We start from the raw sequence: 19,800 nt of genomic DNA, 5'->3' as shown, positions 1-19,800 counted from the left end.
GTATTCAGACATAGGGATGCAGTTAGAAGCTTTGGTAAGTCAATATATTTGTTTCTACTCTCTCAAATTTCAATACATATGTTGATGAACAATTGTTCTCTCTCTCTCTCTCTCTCTCTCTCCGTTTGTTTGGCTCTTGACTGTGGTTAGAAACTTAGTCAATACGTTTCTTTTGCTTGACTTTGGAGGCTCATTTGGCTTCGTCAAGACGTCTGCTTTCTTGACTTTCTAAGAGAAAGAGAGAGAGAGAGAGAGAGAGAGAGAGAGAGCCGTGCTAGGAGAGGGTTCTTTGCTCCGAGGAAGAAGACTAATTCCATCTTCATCTGTCAATCAATAATCTCCATCCATTTCTTCCCCCCCGCAGATCGCCGAGGTTGCCTTTCCTGATTCCCGTTTCCTCAAACGAACTCCTCATGCGTCACAAATTGCTGGAACGAGATACGTTTACACAGATTAATCTGTCCTTTGCACACCTCAATCTCATCGAAGCAGATATTCACGTCTTGTTCTATACTGTTTTGCTTCCTTTTGGTTGGAAATGTGACAAATTGCTGGAACGAGATACGTTTACACAGATTAATCTGTCCTTTGCACACCTCAATCTTATCTAAGAAGATATTCAGGTCTTGTTCTATACTGTTTTGCTTCCTTTTGGTTGGAAATAATCCATGAAAGAAATTCTTTGCATGGAGTAGTCCATCTTCTTCAGCATACCTTCAAGTTTCATTAATACCGCCAATTTTGGTTTGAATGATTGCTCAAATGTGAGAATCGATCGAAATAGACACATTGCATGATTAATCCAAAGAACTGTTTTTATACTAACAACAGTGTGGTCACTTTATCTTCAATCGGGTGATCTAAAACACAAAAGCTTCATTCTGTTGCCATGTGCCCCATAGTTTTTCATGTAGTTCAGTTTATAGGTTTAGTCAAGTGGGAAGAAAGACACAATGTGCTTTGCTTGGTGGATGAAAGAGGTTGAGATTTCTCCAATGGAGTTTCTCACCGAGCTCGTAGATGTTCTTTCTGTGGATAATGCAGACATAACCAAAGAGAGAATAGTGTGGATGCTGGAGCAAAGCTCTTTCAATAGTCATGATCCTCAACATGTGGAATTTACTACCTCTCAACTCCAAGGAATTATGGCCATAGCCGGGCTGCTTTCCAAACGCAAAAATTTCAAGAATACTAGTGATTTATTAGACACATTGCTCAATTTTCTCGAGTCCCTTCCATTGAGTCGTAATCAAGAATCATTTCCAAAATGGTTCACCTTTGAGGCAGCTAGTTTGTTCTTTGCAGAATTCAACTCCTATTTAGTGAATATTGTTAAATCTGGACAATCAGATAGTGTGGCAATCAGCTCAGTGATTTCCACAGTGATTGAGAAAACCATCACAAACTATGGTGCTAGTAGTAATCAAGCCTTGCCTTCACAAATCAAGGCATATTTGATTACATTGTCTAACAATTGTCCAACTTTGGATGCTTCCAAAGTCGATCAACTTAGTTCCTGCCTAGTTCGGGAATGGATTCTTCCACTTCATGAATTATCAGACGAGGATTGTCAGGAGAATATCGACTTTTCTGAGAGAAACCCATCCAAAGACTACCTTCAGAGTCCTGGTAGAGAAAGCCTAGATCCCATAGGAAAGGCATATAATCTCATGTTAAAAGATGGACGTCCATCAGAAAAGCTCAATAACGGCTCTCCATTAAAAACTGAAGGAGAAGGGCAAAGTTTTTCATCAGTTGTATCAGTCAATGGGAACATGACAGGGGAAGGCAGCTTTGGTAACTTGGCGCTATCTCGGGGATTGAATAATGGTACATTAAAATTACAGTACATTGTTGCATTGCAAGTGGAAGATAGTCACAAGCTAGAGAAACAAAGGATTGGTTTCAGTCTCTTGGTTAATGTATTAGATATGGTAGGATTGAATCAGACGAGAGGGAAACATATTCTTTTCCCACAATTGATGGCATCTGCAGGTCAACACTTGAAAGTTATTCCATCGATTCTCAAGGTTTGGTTATTGTGGCTTCTCTCATAGTAAATTTGTTTAAAGCAAACCTATGAAATACCCCTATGTTTTTGTTATCCCCAAATAACTCTGCTCAATCTCCTTTTGAGCACTTATATGCGATATTTGATAATTTGTCCTTTTTTTTATTATCTTTTTTGAGGTCGATCTGGGGTATTTGGGTGAATAATGAAAACTTATCATTGCTTGGTTAAATAAAAGAAATACTCATGGTATTTTGGAGGCTTCCCTTGATTCATATGCATACAATAAAAACTATAACTTGTGTGCCCACATGATTGTGTTAATGCAGTTAAGAAAACGAGATTGGCCTGCAGAGGAGAGTGTCTTGAAACCAAAGATCCATGCAAAGCTTCAAATCGGCAAAGCAGCTTCTTCAGTTTATACTAAAAGTTTCTTGTGTTTGAAACTTGAAGGACGTGTTGGGAAACATGCTCTTAGAGAGACATTGGCCATCCTGATTGATATTTTGGATGCTTGTACAGTTTCACCGTGGCGCAGATTGAGATCATGTGAGGACTTATTTGCTTGTACGTTGGGAAATTTGCTAGATATAATCTCACTATGTGGAAGTCAGGATTTGAAAGGAATATTGATTCGCTTGAAATCATTGATATTGGCGACATGTGCTCAGGTTATTGAAGCTAAACTGTATTTCTAAATCTCTGAAAAGAACTAAGAGAAACTGAAATAAATTTTTTCCTTGATTTAAAGTAAAGTATATAATTTATACTACAGGCAGATCCGTGGAGCAGTAAACAGGGTCCAATGTTTGAAAGTATTGTAAAAACAACTTGTAACATAATTCAATCCATCTGGAATACGGATCGTGCTGCTGTTGAGTCTTTTCTCTTATCTTTGGCAGCGAATGTCCGAGAGGTATAGGCCTTTGAAATAATCAACTGTCAAACTAGGGACTACTTAAAAGAGTTTATTTTCATTTAGGCTGAGCTTAATTGCATCTGCTTACTATTTTAGTGTACTATAACAGAGGTTTAAACTTCCTATCATCATTCAAGAGGATATATGCATATCCAAATGTGTCTCGTTAGATACCTTCCTCTATAATTGGCACGCTTTTAGCATATGATGGAAGGGCATCCCGTTAGATGCTTTGAACATTTCTTTCCGTTTAAAATCCACAAGGGAATGCCAGTTTTCTGTGCCTGAAATATTGAAGATATAATGTAGGGATTATTTGAAGTTGTTTCTGAAAATCTGACTGTCTGATTGATAAATGGATATAATAAGTTATTATCTTTTTTAGTTGATTTTACAATGATGTTCGCAATGCGATGGTTATTAATATGATAAATTCATGACACACAATGAGGAGGGAGAAGGCAATTTCCTGAAAATGATGTTTGAACCCATGTTTTCAAATACATAATTTAGTACTATTCTCCAGCTTTGTCGTGTTGCTGAATGTTGATGAATAGATTTCTTTCTTTTCGATATAAGTGTTTATACCCGAACTCATCAAAAAAACTTTCTGGCTACATTTCACGTTTTGTATGATTATATAGATGTACTCATTCCTTCCTTTCCAAATTGCCTAACGTTTTATTTTATCTTGCCTGAAGGAAGAGGAAGGGAAACATGTTTTTGCAACAATACATTCCAATGCAAGCCAGTTTCTTGCCGACATAGTACTCTTCATGCATAAACCTGAAATTGCAGAGATGATATGCCCTCTTTTTGTTGAGAGCTTAGAAGCAGGAGATGCTTCTATGCCTAGTCATCTCAGGCTACAGGCATGAAAAGTCTACGTGAATAGTGTAGATTATAACTCTTAAATTATGTATAATGAATGTATTGCTTGCAGATTCTAGATTCTGTTGCTCGTATGGCAACTTTGGGATTTGAGATATCATACAGAGAGGCAGTTATTGTACTCATAAGAAGTTATATTGATAAACTCTCCACAGTCAGCTCTACACATAACAGGACATTGGCACCAGAAGCCTCATCAGAAAGAATTGAGGTAGAATAATAAAGCTGCGTGACTATTTTTAACCATCCTTCGTAGATAAAAGTTTTGGTTTGATTTCTCATGTAATTGCAGACTTTGGCTAATGCATTTCTTACAGTTGCATCGGGTCTTTCCCTGATTTCTCATGTAATTGCAGACTCTGGCTAATGCATTTTTGACAATTGCATCGGGTCTTTCCGAACCCAAATTAAGGGCAGATTATCGGCTGAGGTTATTGCAGCTTTGTTCTGAGGTTGGTTTAGATGCAGAGGCAAATAATAGAAAGTAAGACTTTACTATTGTAGTACATCTGGTAGTTTGTGAGTGGCTGAATTTCTTTGGCTTGTTCCTGTAACACTGTTCCCACCAGTTCGTGTTGATTGTGAAGGCTATTTTCGGAAAAAATGATGAATTACCCTCAGTGTTTCGTTATTTCCCCAAGTTGTCTTAGTTAACTACTGGAAGAGCAATTATATAGTCAGTTCATCCCCTTTTTTCGTTTCTTCATCTTTTAATTATTTTGTTGAGTTTTTATTTTACAGGAGTGGTGCTCATTTATTGGGTCCTCTATTACCATCAGTTGCTGAGATTTGTTCAGACTTAGATATTTTAGGTGTTGTTGAACCAACACTATTGAAACTCTTTAGAAACTTGTGGTTCTACATTGTCCTCTTTGGTTTGGCACCTCCTATTCCAAAGATGCAAGTAAGATCAAAGAATTTTTCTTCAAGCGCTCCAAGCCAAGGGAATATAACTGCAGTTGCAGGACCTTGCCTGTGGAATACCAAATGGTCTGCTGCTGTAATTCAGATTACTCAAGGAACACCTCCCCTTGTAAGTAACCATAATTAACATGTCCTTTCTGTTTGTATATTTTTTGCTACAATTTACTCATTTGTAGGTAGGAAGTTCATTAAAATGGGTGGAAGATGAGCAAGAATTGAATGAACTTCATAATCCTGGAAGTCGAAGCAGTAAGAAAAATGAGAAGGCAGCTTCAGCTCAGCGAGCTGCCCTATGCGCAGTCTTGAAAGATCATGTTGAGATGAGTAGCATTAGCAGGATGTCAGGTAAATTCCTTCTGTTTTGTAACTTTTACTATTTGTTGTTTACTGTTTAAAACCTGTTTCCTGATGAATGAATAGTTAATCTACAAGTGCTCTTTTGTCATCCTCTTCTCTGATGAGAAATTCTGTTGTGCACATTAAATCCTATCAAATATCTTGTCTTTTTTGAGGTCATATATTAGATTAAGCTTTAACCTAATATGAAGACATAGTTATCTAATCAATCACCTATGGGCGAGGATAGTCGTGCCATATTGTCAGGATCTTGTCACTACAATTGGGAGAGGAAGAAAGACCAGAAATATAGCTATAAAGGAATTGAGGGCATTAATTTCTGAAATCTAAATTTCAGAAATTATGAGACTATGTGAAGACCAAATTTCTAATATGGAGAGGACCAATATCAGAATTTTAATAGAAAGAAGCATTGAGGCAAGGACAGAGAGCACGAATATGCATTTTATGAATATGCATGTAATTTAAATACGTCTGTGCAGGCCTGGATTGTTTCCCTTCGTTTCTTGAGGGCCTCAAAACATTCATATTAAGTATATTGTGTTGGTTGGAGCCTAATAGTTTAGATGTAACTTTTGAGGCTAATATACATTATACATTCTTGGAATTTTCCTTTCTTTCTTTGTCCAGGGCCAGACCAACATACTACTTTTCAAGGTTCTTTTTTCTGTATTTGATAAACATGGCTACTATGATTTGCATATGATACTAATATGATTTGATTTTTGGAGAATTGCTAATATGCCTAATATGAGTCTTGATGGGACAAATGCCGAAATGAAGAAAGTAGGTTTTAGACAGAACTACATTATCACTGAAGGGAAGACTACATTATTACTGAAGGGAATGTAGTCATATAGGGTCATCCTCAAATTATTAAACAAAGATAGACATGTGTTATAGTGTGGGAATTCTAGTAATGTTCTGTAATAAATTCTAGAATGTAGAGTGAAGATGCTCAATGGGAGAGAGATTCATGTCGAGGTACATGCGCTCACCTCCGGTTCTCATGGATTATCCTGAATGGCACCTCTAATAATACTGATTGAGAAACCACTTATTATCTTCTGAATAAGTCTGCATGTCAATACTGACATATCTTTTGTGCACGTTATACAAACGCTTCTTGTTTCTCCAAAAATGGAAAATAGAGTTGTTATTGAAAATTTAGGTTTCTCTTTCCCGTAATTTCTTAAAAAGGATTTACATCACACTTTATTCTCAATGTTGCAAGATAACTTTTCCTCTTTACTGTATCAGCAAGACAGTATAGCATGATTAGCTAAAATATTGCTTCAGAAATTTTTAGCCATTAAACAATCAGTCATAACCAAAACTAGCTACCTTACTATTCTTGAACAGGTGTGGAAGCTACTTACTTCCTAGCTGTTGCATTTTTGGAAATATTAAGACTGAATTGCAACGGTGGAGTTTTAAAACGCAGCACTAAAGTTGAGAAATTGGAAAGTGCACTTATCTGTGTTTTTGAATATTTGGAGAAGCCAAATTTGGCACCCTCTATGTGTCAATGTCTTGTAGCTATTGTGCATAAAGCCTTTGATGCTTCAATGTCTTGGCTGGTAAGTGACGAAGTATCCATACTTTATTGTATTATAAAGTATCTCTACTTGATATTGTTACTTCATGAATGATTCTCCAACAACTTTTCTTGAATGCAAAGGATGAGAAGAAGGATGCCACTGGAGTGGAAGCAGAACAAAGGCAAACAGTAATTATCACTCATGCATGCTTTCTCATGTCTAAGATGAGACATAGGAATGAAAGTGTATGCGATTTAGCATGTGGGCTTCTGGACAAGATCAAGCTCAAATATTCACAGGTAAGATAATTCATTCATGTAATTATTTCTCCTTTATAGCATGTTTGATATGTTTAGTATTTACATGTAGGTACTGTGGAATTCATCTTGCTTGGATACGCTTCTACATCTGGTACAAACACATTCCTCACCCTCTTTGGACTCTGCAAGGATGGTTTCTATGCAGAACCTCATTAAAAAACAAATTAGAAGTTGGATTATGAGGTCTCTTTCATTGGCTCCGTGCACAACACAAGGTCTTTTGCAGGTATTGCACTTGACGACATAGATATGTTATACCTGAGTTTATCTTAATTCAAGTATGCCAGCATTGACATCCTCGACATTGTTTTTTAGGAACGGATCCGGGCTTTGAATACTTGGTCTAATGGATCTTATACAAGTGATCTTCTTCCATTGCTATCAGATATTAAACTGGACCCAAACAAGACTGACAGATCAGGTAGCATTATGATTCCTGCAACTTTTGCAGCATCTATAGCTGCTGCAGGGGCTCGTGGGTGGATGGCGGATATGGGCACTTTAGAAGTGCTTTCAAATGGCATTGTGAGTGCGAATGTGAAGTCCAGCTACATTCATATTAATATAGGTGGTTTGACTTTCGGGTTACAAGATGGCACAGCAGGAATGCTCTTTGGGGCATCCAAAATGGATGGTATCATTGGAAAAACATCCGAAACAGCTATCCCTATGAAACATATCCTAAAGGAGAGACTGATTGCACACTTTTTACAACTTCTCCAGCAGTTCATCTCAGACGTGGATCAAGGAACAATTACAGAAGCTGAAGTTTTTCGGGAAATATGCCTGCAATCAACAGCTTTTATTGTGTCAGAGCTGGTAAATTTATTCATTTGGTCATGGTTCTTTCGAAACTATATGAAATCTATCAGTTGTCATTAGTACTTCAATTAGTACTTACAACATGTAAAATGTAATGTCTTACTTACTCATGTCACATATTTCACTCTGATATATAGATAATTCATTGCATGACTGGATAATATTTGAATAATTGCATCTTAGTATGTCTACTATATGTTTCTAGTCAAAGGAAGATACTCTACGTCTATTATTTCAAACCAGACGCTCATCATTTGCAGCTCCTCAGTTTCTATTTTGTTTCTTTAACAATCTGGATTTTGAAGTGCTAACAGTTGCATGTATTATGATTAGGAACTTTCAAAAAATGTGCAGATGGAGAGTTTTCCAAAGTTGCTTCGCCTTCTCTGTTGGTGTCCAGCGTATATTTGTTCACCTGATTCTATGAGTACCGGCGTGTTTATCTGGACATGGCTTGTATCTGCAGCACCTCATCTGATATCTGTTCTTCTAGCAGAACTTGTGGATGCCTGGTTATGGACCATTGAAACAGGCCGTGGATTATTTGCTTCAAGCCCTGCATACTCTGGTCCACGTGGCAAGCTGAGGCCACATCTAACTCATGGAGAACCTGTAGTAGCTGTGAGCAAGCATCCTGTTGAAGGAATCATTGCTCATCGTTTATGGTTGGGATTCCTTTTTGATCAATTTGAGGTGAGCTTCCATGGAGAATTATCTTTATTGAATCTATTAATAGATATTGCATTGTGAATAGTCTGATGTGATTTTGAACATTTATAATTGAATATTGATGTGCGGATTCTTTAATGTAATTACGAGGATTTCATATTCTGTTTCATTCAAATATCTTATTTTGTGCAAGGTCTCTTATCTCTCAAGTGTTGATGGTCCCCTTGTAGCACACATAATATAGTATTGTTTATCATTCCTGTATCCAAATGCATTTCTAGATGAGCATGTGAACCTATATGAAATTCCTGACTCTTGTCTTTTAACTTATCAACTTTATTCTGAAATACAATGAAGGGTGGAACTGACTATTGTTTTTCAAAACATATATAGGTCGTTAAACATACGAGTACAGATCAGCTGTCCCTGATTGGTCGTTTGCTTCAAGGATCATTGAGGAGACCTGAACAATTCTCAGTTCATCCAGCTGCAACTGGAACGTTTTTCTCTTTGATGCTCCTTGGTTTAAAATTCTGTTCATGGCAGAGTCAAACTCGTTCTTCTTCTGCTGTCAGCATCTCCCTGCTTGAAGACCGCATTCATAGGTAATATCACTGTCATTTACACATTCCATTGTGATGCTAAAAGTATGGTTTAAATAATAAATCAATAAATTTAATTAACCAGTAGTTGATTGGGCAACAATTCCTTGTTTTCCTGTAATAAATCTTCACAAACCAAATACTGCTCTGGGAAATATGCTCCCAAACTTCATAGGTTTACTGCTTCGGGTTAGGTTTTTTATCTAACATTTAGTGAGACAGCTTACGTAATTGATCTCTGCTGCAGATGTGCATTATCATGGTTTTCAAGTGAACCAGAATGGTACAACTGCAATGTGGAAGGGTTTTCACAGGAGGAAAGGAAAGCAATTACTATTTTTGCCCAGCACTTGAGCTCGGATCATCCTGCTGGTGTGATTGTTGGAGATCGATTTAGTAAATCATCTATTCAAGAAGGTGAAAGTCCGTCAATCATTAATTTATGCTCACAGGTAAGCTTGGGTGCTGTTTCAAGTGGAAAGAAAATATATTGCACTTTGTAAATTTTAGATTTCTGCAATCAACACTAAAGTTATCTATTGTGAATCACAGCTAGATAATTCACATCCAGTTTGGGGTATCGGAGATAGTCGCGGATCTGCAAGGGAGAAACGAAAGCAGCTTTTGCTTATGCTCTGTCATCATGAAGTGGAAAGGCTAGATACCTGGGCAAATCCTTTAAGGCAAGCCAATCATAATTTTTGAGAATTAATGTGATAGGACAGCTTATTTTAAGCTGGCTAATGTGATGGTGTGATGTCTACAGAGAGACTTTCCCATCTAAACTGCGTGGTATTAACTCAGATCAGTGGGTAGAGTATGTGAAAACAGCTTGGTCAGTGAACCCACGCATCGCACTTGCTCTGCCATCAAGATTTCCTGGAATAGGGTCATTGAGATCTGAAATCATGTCCCTTGTACAGGTGAGACTATAAAACTATGGCTCAATCAACATGGAGATCAATCATTGATAAATAATGATATAGAAAAGGTTATCCTCATCTCATTTCAATATTCAGGTGCACTTAGAGGACATGTATGATATTCCAGAAGCTCTGTCTTATGTTATAACTCCAAAAGCAGCACAGGAGAACTCACCCATCCTACAACTATTGCCCCATTGGGCTCCATGTTCTATAACCAGGGCACTTGAGTTTTTAAGCCCTATGTATAAAGGACATCCTCGGATCATGGCATATGTACTTCGTGTACTGGAGTCATACCCTCCTGAGCGTGTAACTTTTTTCATGCCTCAATTAGTTCAGATTCTTCGATATGATGCTGGTGTAAGCCCTCTTTTAGTAACAGTAATATGATGGTAATCCGTTTTGGTCTGGAGTCTCATGCAGTTATTATATATTGCAGGATCTGGTTGAATGCTATTTGATAACGTCTGCTCAAAGAAGTTCTCTCTTTGCTCATTTATTGATATGGCAGCTCCAGGTGTGCAATGCTAAGAAAAATCTCATACTTAGTTTGCTTATTTTCTGATTAATTGTTTAGTTAAGCTTACATACTGAAAGTTTTATTAGTTTAGGGTGAAGAGCCTTCATCAATTGATAATCACAGCAAAGAACATCTTCAGGTAATGTTCTGTTTCGGATTTGTTTTCATAACTCTCAAATTCTGTATGTACTCCAATATGACAGAAATCTGCATTTGACGATGGATTAGTTATTGAATGGAGCATGTGCATTTCTGTATAGCGTGTTCTCTCTTAAGATCATCTCTCGCCTTTTGCATTATAACTTTCTCAAGAGAACGTTTCAGATTTAGCTAGTATGATTCACCTGATTAACATTATTAGTTCTATGATCTATCAATCGAAAGTCAAGGTTAAATAGCATATTATCTCAAATCAGTTTTCCATTGAACATAGGAAGATGTATATTATATACATGCTTGTATAGAGGTATGAATATATATAAAGAAAAAGTCACGGCTTGTTTTGATTATGAAAAAGAAGTCACATCTTATTTTAATGTATACAGGAAGAAAATGCATTCCATAAGATAGTGATGAAAGTAAAGGATCGAATCATCAAAAGTTTCAGCAACGGGGCCTTTGATCTGTTTAAGAGAGAGTTCCAGTTTTTTGACAAGGTCACCAATATCTGTGTCTCACTTTATCCCCTGCCAAAAGAGAATCGTAGGGCAGGAATTAGAAGGTTTGCTATGGTTAAAATTATTCATATTTTTCTTATGGTCAGAAAGAAATTGGTATCTTTGTAATTGTCTACAGAGAGCTTGAGAAAATCAAAGTTGAGGGTCTGGATTTGTACTTACCAACAGCTCCAACAAAACTGGTTAGGGGAATACAATTGGATAGTGGAATACCTCTTCAATCAGCTTCAAAGGTTCCAATAATGGTTACATTTGATGTTGTAGACAAGAATGAACCCAATGCATTAATGTCGCAAGCATGTATGTTCAAGGTTTGTCTTTACACTCACTGTGTGCTATTCTGTAGAGTGTACCTGTATTTGTTATTCTCGCATTATTGCAGGTTGGTGATGACTGCAGGCAAGATGCTCTAGCCCTGCAGGTTATAGCTTTGTTGAGAGATATCTTTGAAGCTGTGGGCCTAAATTTGTATCTATTTCCTTACGGTGTGCTTCCAACTGGTTGTGGGAAAGGAATCATTGAGGTGAAGTTACTTCTGGCATTTTGTTGTCTGTAATGAAATTAGGAATTACAGACTAGTTTCTACTGTAAATGCCGTTTTAAATCTATGTTCTTTCTTGATAATGACAGTAAAAACAATTACTTGATAGTTATTCCCCCGTTGGCAACTGTGGAAAATTCTGCAAGTGATAGGAATGCAATGTATTGCAACCATCCGATATTATGCTTATGCATTGCATATTTAGATAGTTAGAGAGAAATTGGTAAGATAAAATATTGTGTATATACTGCAGGTTGTACCAAACACTCGAAGCAGAAATCAAATGGCTGAAACCACTGATGGGGGACTGTATGAAATTTTTCAACAAGACTTTGGTGCTGTTGGTTCTTCACAGTTTGAAACGGCCAGGGACAAATTTATAGTCAGTAGTGCAGGTTATGCAGTGGCAAGTTTATTGCTTCAGCCAAAAGATCGACATAATGGAAATTTACTATTTGACAAGTATGTATATTTTTGTGTGTATGTGTGAATGCAGATCTTACCAGCAAGATCATAATTCTTCTACAGCAGAATACCAAAATACCCTTTGGTTTTTTCTGCAGTACACCTAAGTTTTCAAATTTGTCAGAATATTCCTGTATTAGTAAATTTTGTTCTAGTAGAGGGGTATTTTAGGAATTTATGATAACGTCAAGAGTGATCTTTTGTTTCTTATTGCTTTCTTTTAAAGGAAGACTAATGTGTGCTAGAACAAACATTTGTGTGAAACAGTGAAGGCAGGCTTGTACATGTTGATTTTGGTTTCATTCTGGAAACATCTCCTGGTGGGAACATGAGGTTTGAGAGTGCACAATTTAAGCTCAGTCATGAGATGACTCAACTCTTGGATCCTTCAGGAATAATGAAAAGTGAGACATGGGATCACTTTGTTAGGTATGCATTTTATTTATTTACAGAATGTTTTTGAGCTACCATATCTCTATTGTCTTTGAATGGAAAAGGGAAATTGATCATTTAAAGGATATGCAAAGGAAAGTTGGTGACATGGATATGATTCTACCCTGTGAAAGAGAAGGATTTTTATTGCTAGCTAGCACATGCAGATGATATAATCAATGCACTGTCTGTCCCTGATCGTTAATGAAATTCTATATCGTTTTGCAGCTTGTGTGTAAAAGGTTACCTAGCAGCAAGACAACACATGGATAGCATTATCATTACTGTGATGTTGATGGTAGATAGTGGGCTTCCATGCTTCAGCCGAGGAGATCCAATCGGAAACCTGAGGAAAAGATTCCACCCAGAGATGAGTGAGAGAGAAGCATCTAATTTCATGATCAAAATGTGTCAGGATGCTTATAACAAATGGACTACTGCAGGATATGATCTGATTCAGTATCTACAGCAGGGTATCGAGAAATAGATCCAAATGTTAGTTTTTCAGCTCGAGCATGTGCATCTCAACAGTAACGAGGAAGACAAAAAGGCCTTAAAGGAGGGGGCAGAGAATTTGAAATTGATAGTTTGTACTAGTTTTGTAACATCAGTGTAGAAATTCGACCAAATTTCTTTCTTTTTTAAAGGAGGCCAATATGCAGTGGGAGAATGGAGCAGATTTGATCGCCATAGCAGTGGTGCAAATTATTATCTCGTTATGGGGATGAAATGAATATATATATATATATATATATATATGTATCACTGCAGAAACTGTAAATCTGGCCTTTGTATTGTAAACATAAAGCCAATGTAAAAAAAGGGCTTCCCAGTTGGAAGATCATAAAAGAAAATATAACATTGTTGTGTATAGGTATGAAATGGATGTGTGTCTTTGTGTAAATACACACATACATACACATACACACACACACACACACACACACAAATATATAGTATGTGTATATATTTGTATATCACTGCAGAAACTGTATATCTGCCCTTTGTATTGTAATCAGAAACCCAATATAAACAGCAAGCCTTACTATTTGAAAGATCATGGAAAAAAATGTTAACAATTTTGTTGTTTGGATCCTATTATACTATCTCAAATCAATTGTATATGATGAATTGTAGATATCCTTCAATATCATGGCATTGCCTCTTTAAACAAGGCTTTAGTTTACTATGCAAAGGTAATGGAATATGAGGACCAATTGTCCTTGGGTTTTTCTTGCGAAAACTCAAAGAGACACATGGGAAAGTTGTTGAAGGACAACAATACAACCACACAAAATCATCAACAAAGAACAATTTCAACTTTCTTCAGCCCCGTCACTCTTACTCATGTTACAAGTCAGTCAAGGGCTACATAAACAGGCTCCCGACCAAGACATAACAAAGGGGTTACAACAGATTGGGCAATAGCAATTTGTCATGCATGGAGGTCCTGGACAACAATGTCACCACCCTTATCCTTACCATATAAAGGGCATTATCTCTTGCCATCACAAGTGCTTCCCTCAATTCAGAGACCTCTCCTTTTTGGATCAACCTATGCGTTGAAAGACCAAAAGTAGAATATATTTGACTTGAGAATCGTACATGTGTCCATAACAAGCTTCTTATAGTTTCATTTATCTTGTGTTTACTTTTTTTAGCTTAGTAACAATTACTTCTGGTTGGTTGTTCTCAGAGACTGTGAAAACACTTAAGATGTAATCTCTTATTGGTCTTATCGGCCATTTTGGCCTCTTAAAAGACGTTAATATATCTTTCTTTCTCAGTCTGCCTCTCTTCATACAGATTAGTTATGTTTCTCTTCACGCGGATCAGTTCTATCTGTCTCAATTAGCTATCCCTCTCTACGTACAGATTAATTGTGCTCTTCATGCTTAGAAACAAACTATGTCAAGGCAAAACGCCAAGAAAAGAAAGGGCATCCCTGCTGAAAAGTGTAGGACATTCTGTAAAATAAAGGAAACCTTCGGAGCATTTCAAGTTCCTCCCATACGTATGGACATGTTTAATATTCCAAGCATAGAACAAATCAATCATGTTCGTGACATGTTTGTGTTCAGAAATGATTCAATGGTTCCTGAATAATAAAAAACTAAGAATAATTGGAATCATTCCACGTAACTCATACAAATTTTAATAAATTGCAATATATAAAACAGATCAAAACACATTTATAACAGAAGCAATTTTATGTTAAGAAAACACAGGATTACTATCAAATATATGACCGAGAGATCAGATTGGTGTTGAGATCATTATGATTAGCATCGATCTTAATTATATTCACATTTTTATGAATATGATGATGATGGTGGATCGAGTAATCAATTGCTGATTCAATGAAATGATTAGTGAGCAATTCAATGACTAGATGGAATGTGGGTGCTGAAGGTGGAGGAGATTGGTGATGAATCATGGGACTGGGCAGGTGATTGGTGATTGACTAGAATTAACATAAAGAAGATTATCTGTTTTGGCCCATTAAAGATATGTGTAATAACATAATATATGTATTAGGAATTGTTGACTACATATAATTAGTAAATAGAGAACTTCGTCTGTTCCTATTAATAACAGTATTAAGACAAAAGATGTGAAGTGAAGTAGGGTGGAAGATTTTGTCATTGAATGATTGATTATAACCCATTGAATCTGTTTGTTTTTTAAATTTCGTTTGGATAAAATTTGTGTTCAATTATACGCATTTTATGTGGTACAAACATGGTGTGAGAGTGACAGTCTCCCTCAACAGTTTATATATATATATACCCTTCATGGGGAGAGGGGTATTTGTCGCATTACCCAAAACCATGGATGAAATAGAGAGCTTCTTCTTTTAATGCGGAGTGTGAACTTTGAAGTAAGTTCATGTATGTATGAGAGCCAAATGGAAGATGAAGCTCGCATGATCTGCGCACAGAGCTTTCAGAAGCGAAGAAGAAACAGAAAGCTGAAGAAGAAGAAGAGAATGAAGAAGAGGAGGAAAAGGAAGAGTTAAGAGTAGGAAGAAGAAGAAGAAGAAGAAGAAGAAGAGAAAGAGAAACAGTTAGAGAAAGAAGAGGAAGAAATATGGTTACCTTAGTAGAGAAGACACGATCTTCTTTTGAACCTTCCATATCTACCATTTTACATTCTTTCAAACACAATGCAAACTGGGAAGATGCCTTGCGCTTACATTCCTACATATGCCGCAGTGGACTGGATGCAGATCCTTCATTTGGTAGGTGCCTAATTGCGCTTTTTGCAACTCTAAGAAGTATAAATGATGCAAAAAGAGTGTTTGATAAGTTGATTAATCCTTGTGAATGGTCATGGATTCACCTCTACAAAGGTTATCTTAAATGTGGTATGCCAGAGCATGTCCTTTCTCTGCATGAAAGGATGAAAAATAATGGTTCATGTAGAAATTGGTCGGGATATCATTTTGTTTGCATACTCAATGCGTGTAAGATGCTGAAAGACCTCAAAAAAGGCATAGAAATTCATTCTGAAGTGATAAGAATGGGATCATTTGAAGAAAACATTTTCGTTTGTGCTGCTCTGGTTGATATGTATGTGAAATGTGGTTGGCTTGCCAGAGCACAAGAACTATTTGATCGATTTTCTATTCGGAATGTAGTGCTTTGGACTTCACTTTCTTCTGGATATGTTGAATGTGGTAAGTTCGAGGATGCACTTAAGTATTTGGAAGAAATGAAAGTAGAAGGTATATTACCGAATGTTGTCACGTCTATTTATAGATTGAAAGCATGTGGAAGCTTAGGGGATGCACATAAAATCAAGCAAATACATGCTGAGATTGAACAACTAGGTTTTCTCAAAATAGATATTGTTGGAAATACGTTGATTGACATGTATGCTAAATGTAGTTTGCTTGCTGATGCGCAGGCTATCTTTGAAGAGATTCTTGTTCGAGATGTAGTTTCGTGGACATGTCTGATTGCAGGATATGTTGATATTGGCCATGGTGGAAAAGCAATGGACTGCTATGGATGCATGCAATATGAGGGTATTCATCCAAGTGCTCACACAATTGTTTGCGGTTTGAAGGCTTGTGGTAGTGAAAGTGATATAATGAAAGGGCATGAGATACATGCTGAAATTGTTCAAAGAGGATTGCTGGAGTCAAATGATTTCATTGGTGGCACCCTCGTTGAATTGTACATTAAATGTGGGTGTCTTGAACAAGCCCAGACGGTGTTTGATAAAATTCCTACCCAAAGTGTAGTTACATGGAACATATTGATTGCAGGCTATGCTGACAATGGGCATGGTGAAGAGGCACTTAGGTGTCTTGAATGTATGCTACATAATGGAATTTCTCCAAATGCTATCACGTTCCTCTACGCATTGAAAACTTATATTACTGTTGGGGCTCTAGACAAGGGTGACGCAATGCATGCTGAGATTGCAAGACTGGGGTTGATTCAGAGCAATCTCGTTATTGGTAACACATTAGTTGGTATGTATGCAAAATGTGGCTTCTTTGCTAAAGCAGAGGAAGTTTTTGACAATCTTCCCTACAGAGATATAATTTCATGGACCTCATTAATTGCAGGATATGCTGATCATGGACTTAACAAACAATTACAAAAATGTTTTCATCAGATGCAGCTGGAGGGTATGACTCCTAATGCGATCACATTTTCTTGTGCCCTTAAATCTGTTGGAACTATGGAGATTGTCAGAGAAGTACATTCTGAGATTGAGAGCGAGGGATTGCAAATGGGAGATCCTTTTATTGGCAATGCATTGCTGAATGTATATGCAAAGAATGGCTATTTGGGAGCTGCAAGAGAAGTGTTCGACAAGCTTTTAATAAGAAATTTAGTTTCATGGAGTGTGGTTATTGCTGGATATGTGGAACATGGCTATAATCTGGAAGCACTTCAATGCTATAAACAGATGCAAACTGAGGGAACCTTCTCAGACTCCATTACTGTCCTTTCAATTTTGATATCTTGTGGTAGCATACAATGCAATGAGATGAGTCGGGAAATACATGTTGATGTTCAGCAAAGGGGTTTGTTGGAGAGACATAATGCTGTGGGAATTGCATTGCTTGATATGTATGCAAAATGTGGCTCAATTGTCATGGCAGAACGAGTGTTTGATAAGCTTCCGGTGCAAGACACAACTTCATGGAATGTATTAATTGCAGGATACATTGAACATGGTCTTAATTTTGGGGCATTAAGATGCTTCAAAGAAATGCGAGATAAGGGGGTGCCAGCGGATGTTGTTACGTTTATTTGCTGTTTGAGAGCTTGTGGAGAGATAGGAACCATCTGCAAAGGGCAAGAAATAGATGCTGAGATTAGGAAATGGGGTGTCATCGAGAATGATACAGTTCTTTGTAACTCCTTAGTGAACATGTATTCAAAATGTGGATCAATTTCTGTAGCTCAACATATGTTTGATAGGATTTTAGTTCGAGATGTCATTTCGTGGACCACTCTTATTGCTGGATATGCTGAACATAGGCATTCTGAAAAGGCACTTCGATGTTTTGAACTGATGCAACTTGAAGGTATTTCTCCAAATCCTATCACATTTTCTTGCATTTTAAAAGCATGTAGTAATCTAAAAAATTTGGAAAAGCTTCAAGATTTATCTAATGAGATTGAGAGGCAGGGGTTGTTGAAAACAGACTTAGTTGTGGGCTGTGCCTCAGTCTATGCATATGCCAAATGTGGCATGCTTGCAAGGGCAAAGGAAGTGTTTGAAGAGCTTCCCTCTCATGATGTGGTCTCGTGGACAGCACTGTTAACTGGATATTCTGAACATGGGCATGCTCATGAAGCATTCAAGTGTTTTCAACAAATGGAACTAGAGGGTGTTTCATCAGATAGCATAAACTTTGTTTGCAGCTTGAGGGCTTGTGGTCAAGTGGAAACCATACACAAAGGAAAACAATTACATTGTCAGATTACAGGGAATGAATTGCTAAAAAGCAATCAATTTGTCGGCAGTTGTTTAATAGATATGTATGCAAGATATGGTCTATTTGTAGAAGCACATCAAGTTTTCAATAGCCTTTTGGCCCAAACTGTAGTCACATGGACCTCACTGATAGCAGGATATGCTAACTATGGTCAGGGTGAGGAAGCGCTCAAGTTTTTTGAAAAGATGCAACTTCAGAGAGTCACGCCAAATGCTATCACAATTATTTGCATCCTAAAAGCATGTGGCATTGTAGGAATGACGAGCAAAGGCAGAGAATTACATGATGATGTAGAAAAAAGAGGTTTCCTGGAATCAGACGTGGTCATTGGTAGCAGCTTAGTTAACATGTACGCAAAATGTGGCTCAATCATCAAAGCACGAGAAGTGTTTGACAATCTTAAAGTTTGCAATGTGGTTTCGTGGACTGCGCTGATGGCAGGGTACGCTCAAATCGGTCGGAATGAGAACGTTTTTTATCTATATGATGAAATGATAGGAGATGGCATTCAGCCAAATCAGGTTACTTTTGTTGTCATTCTTAATGCATGTAGTCGCTTAGGTCAATTGCATAAGAGCCTATTATATTTTCATATGATGAGCAAAGACTACCGTATAGCTCCAACAATTGAGCATCATAGTTGCATGATTGACCTCGTTGGCCGTATAGGTCAATTAGATAAGGCAACAACTATGATTGAAGAAATGCCATTTGGTCCGAATCTTGTGGTGTGGCATAGTTTGTTAGGTGCATGCCAAAAGTCAGGGAATCTATCGACTGGTAAATGGGCCTTTGAATACTCAACAGATGCTATACTTGCGGTATCATCAGTGTGATGACATTTCTCCCTCTCTTGGGTACGGGTATCTGAACATGAGCTCGAGGCTTGGCCAGTCAACATTGGGAATATTTCCGATATTGAGTATTCGAACTTAGATCTATGTTGGATTGTTCTCCATTCCATGCTGAGAGCTTCCAATGTGGCTGGTTAAAACATGGACGTGGTGTCCTTTCTTTTCCTCGATTTTATATACACATACTCTTCAACATGCCCTCTTGTGGTAAAGCAACCAATAACCCCATTCAACAAAGAGGCAAGGAGGTTAAGAGCATAACCATGTACTTTGTAATGCTTCGAGTAATTGGATAAAAGCCAATAAATCTTTTTATTGGGTAATCCAATGTTAGATGATGGTCACATGCTTGGAGGAAAGGGTA

At 37.3% G+C, this 19,800-nt stretch overlaps 2 protein-coding genes across 2 annotated transcripts; both read left to right on the top strand.

The window, feature by feature from the left end:
* Nucleotides 1–362: 362 nt before the first annotated feature.
* On the top strand, nucleotides 363–13,703 carry LOC147859495 (phosphatidylinositol 4-kinase alpha 1-like). The gene is made up of 26 exons (XM_087325483.1): nucleotides 363–2,030; nucleotides 2,341–2,682; nucleotides 2,787–2,927; nucleotides 3,632–3,802; nucleotides 3,874–4,032; nucleotides 4,178–4,305; nucleotides 4,563–4,854; nucleotides 4,922–5,090; nucleotides 6,465–6,682; nucleotides 6,784–6,942; nucleotides 7,013–7,189; nucleotides 7,279–7,782; nucleotides 8,119–8,478; nucleotides 8,848–9,059; nucleotides 9,304–9,508; nucleotides 9,609–9,739; nucleotides 9,823–9,979; nucleotides 10,076–10,342; nucleotides 10,422–10,499; nucleotides 10,594–10,641; nucleotides 11,048–11,223; nucleotides 11,298–11,490; nucleotides 11,562–11,702; nucleotides 11,974–12,182; nucleotides 12,453–12,614; nucleotides 12,846–13,703. Exons 1-26 carry the CDS (start codon nucleotides 954–956, stop codon nucleotides 13,102–13,104), a joined length of 6,135 nt encoding a protein of 2,044 aa, XP_087181609.1. The 5' UTR covers nucleotides 363–953; the 3' UTR covers nucleotides 13,105–13,703.
* A 2,004-nt stretch (nucleotides 13,704–15,707) lies between these two features.
* Nucleotides 15,708–19,418, top strand: LOC147859494 (pentatricopeptide repeat-containing protein At2g39620-like). The gene has a single exon (XM_087326310.1). The coding sequence runs from the start codon at nucleotides 15,708–15,710 to the stop codon at nucleotides 19,416–19,418; it is 3,711 nt and encodes a 1,236-aa protein (XP_087182436.1).
* The last annotated feature ends 382 nt before the right edge of the window (nucleotides 19,419–19,800 follow it).

Source organism: Azolla caroliniana, unplaced genomic scaffold, assembly GCF_043228905.1.
Source record: "Azolla caroliniana isolate FFs.n. ecotype wild unplaced genomic scaffold, voAzoCaro1.0.p SCAF_10, whole genome shotgun sequence".
Classification (NCBI taxonomy): Eukaryota; Viridiplantae; Streptophyta; class Polypodiopsida; order Salviniales; family Salviniaceae; genus Azolla; species Azolla caroliniana.
This window is presented reverse-complemented; position numbering and strand designations above follow the sequence as displayed.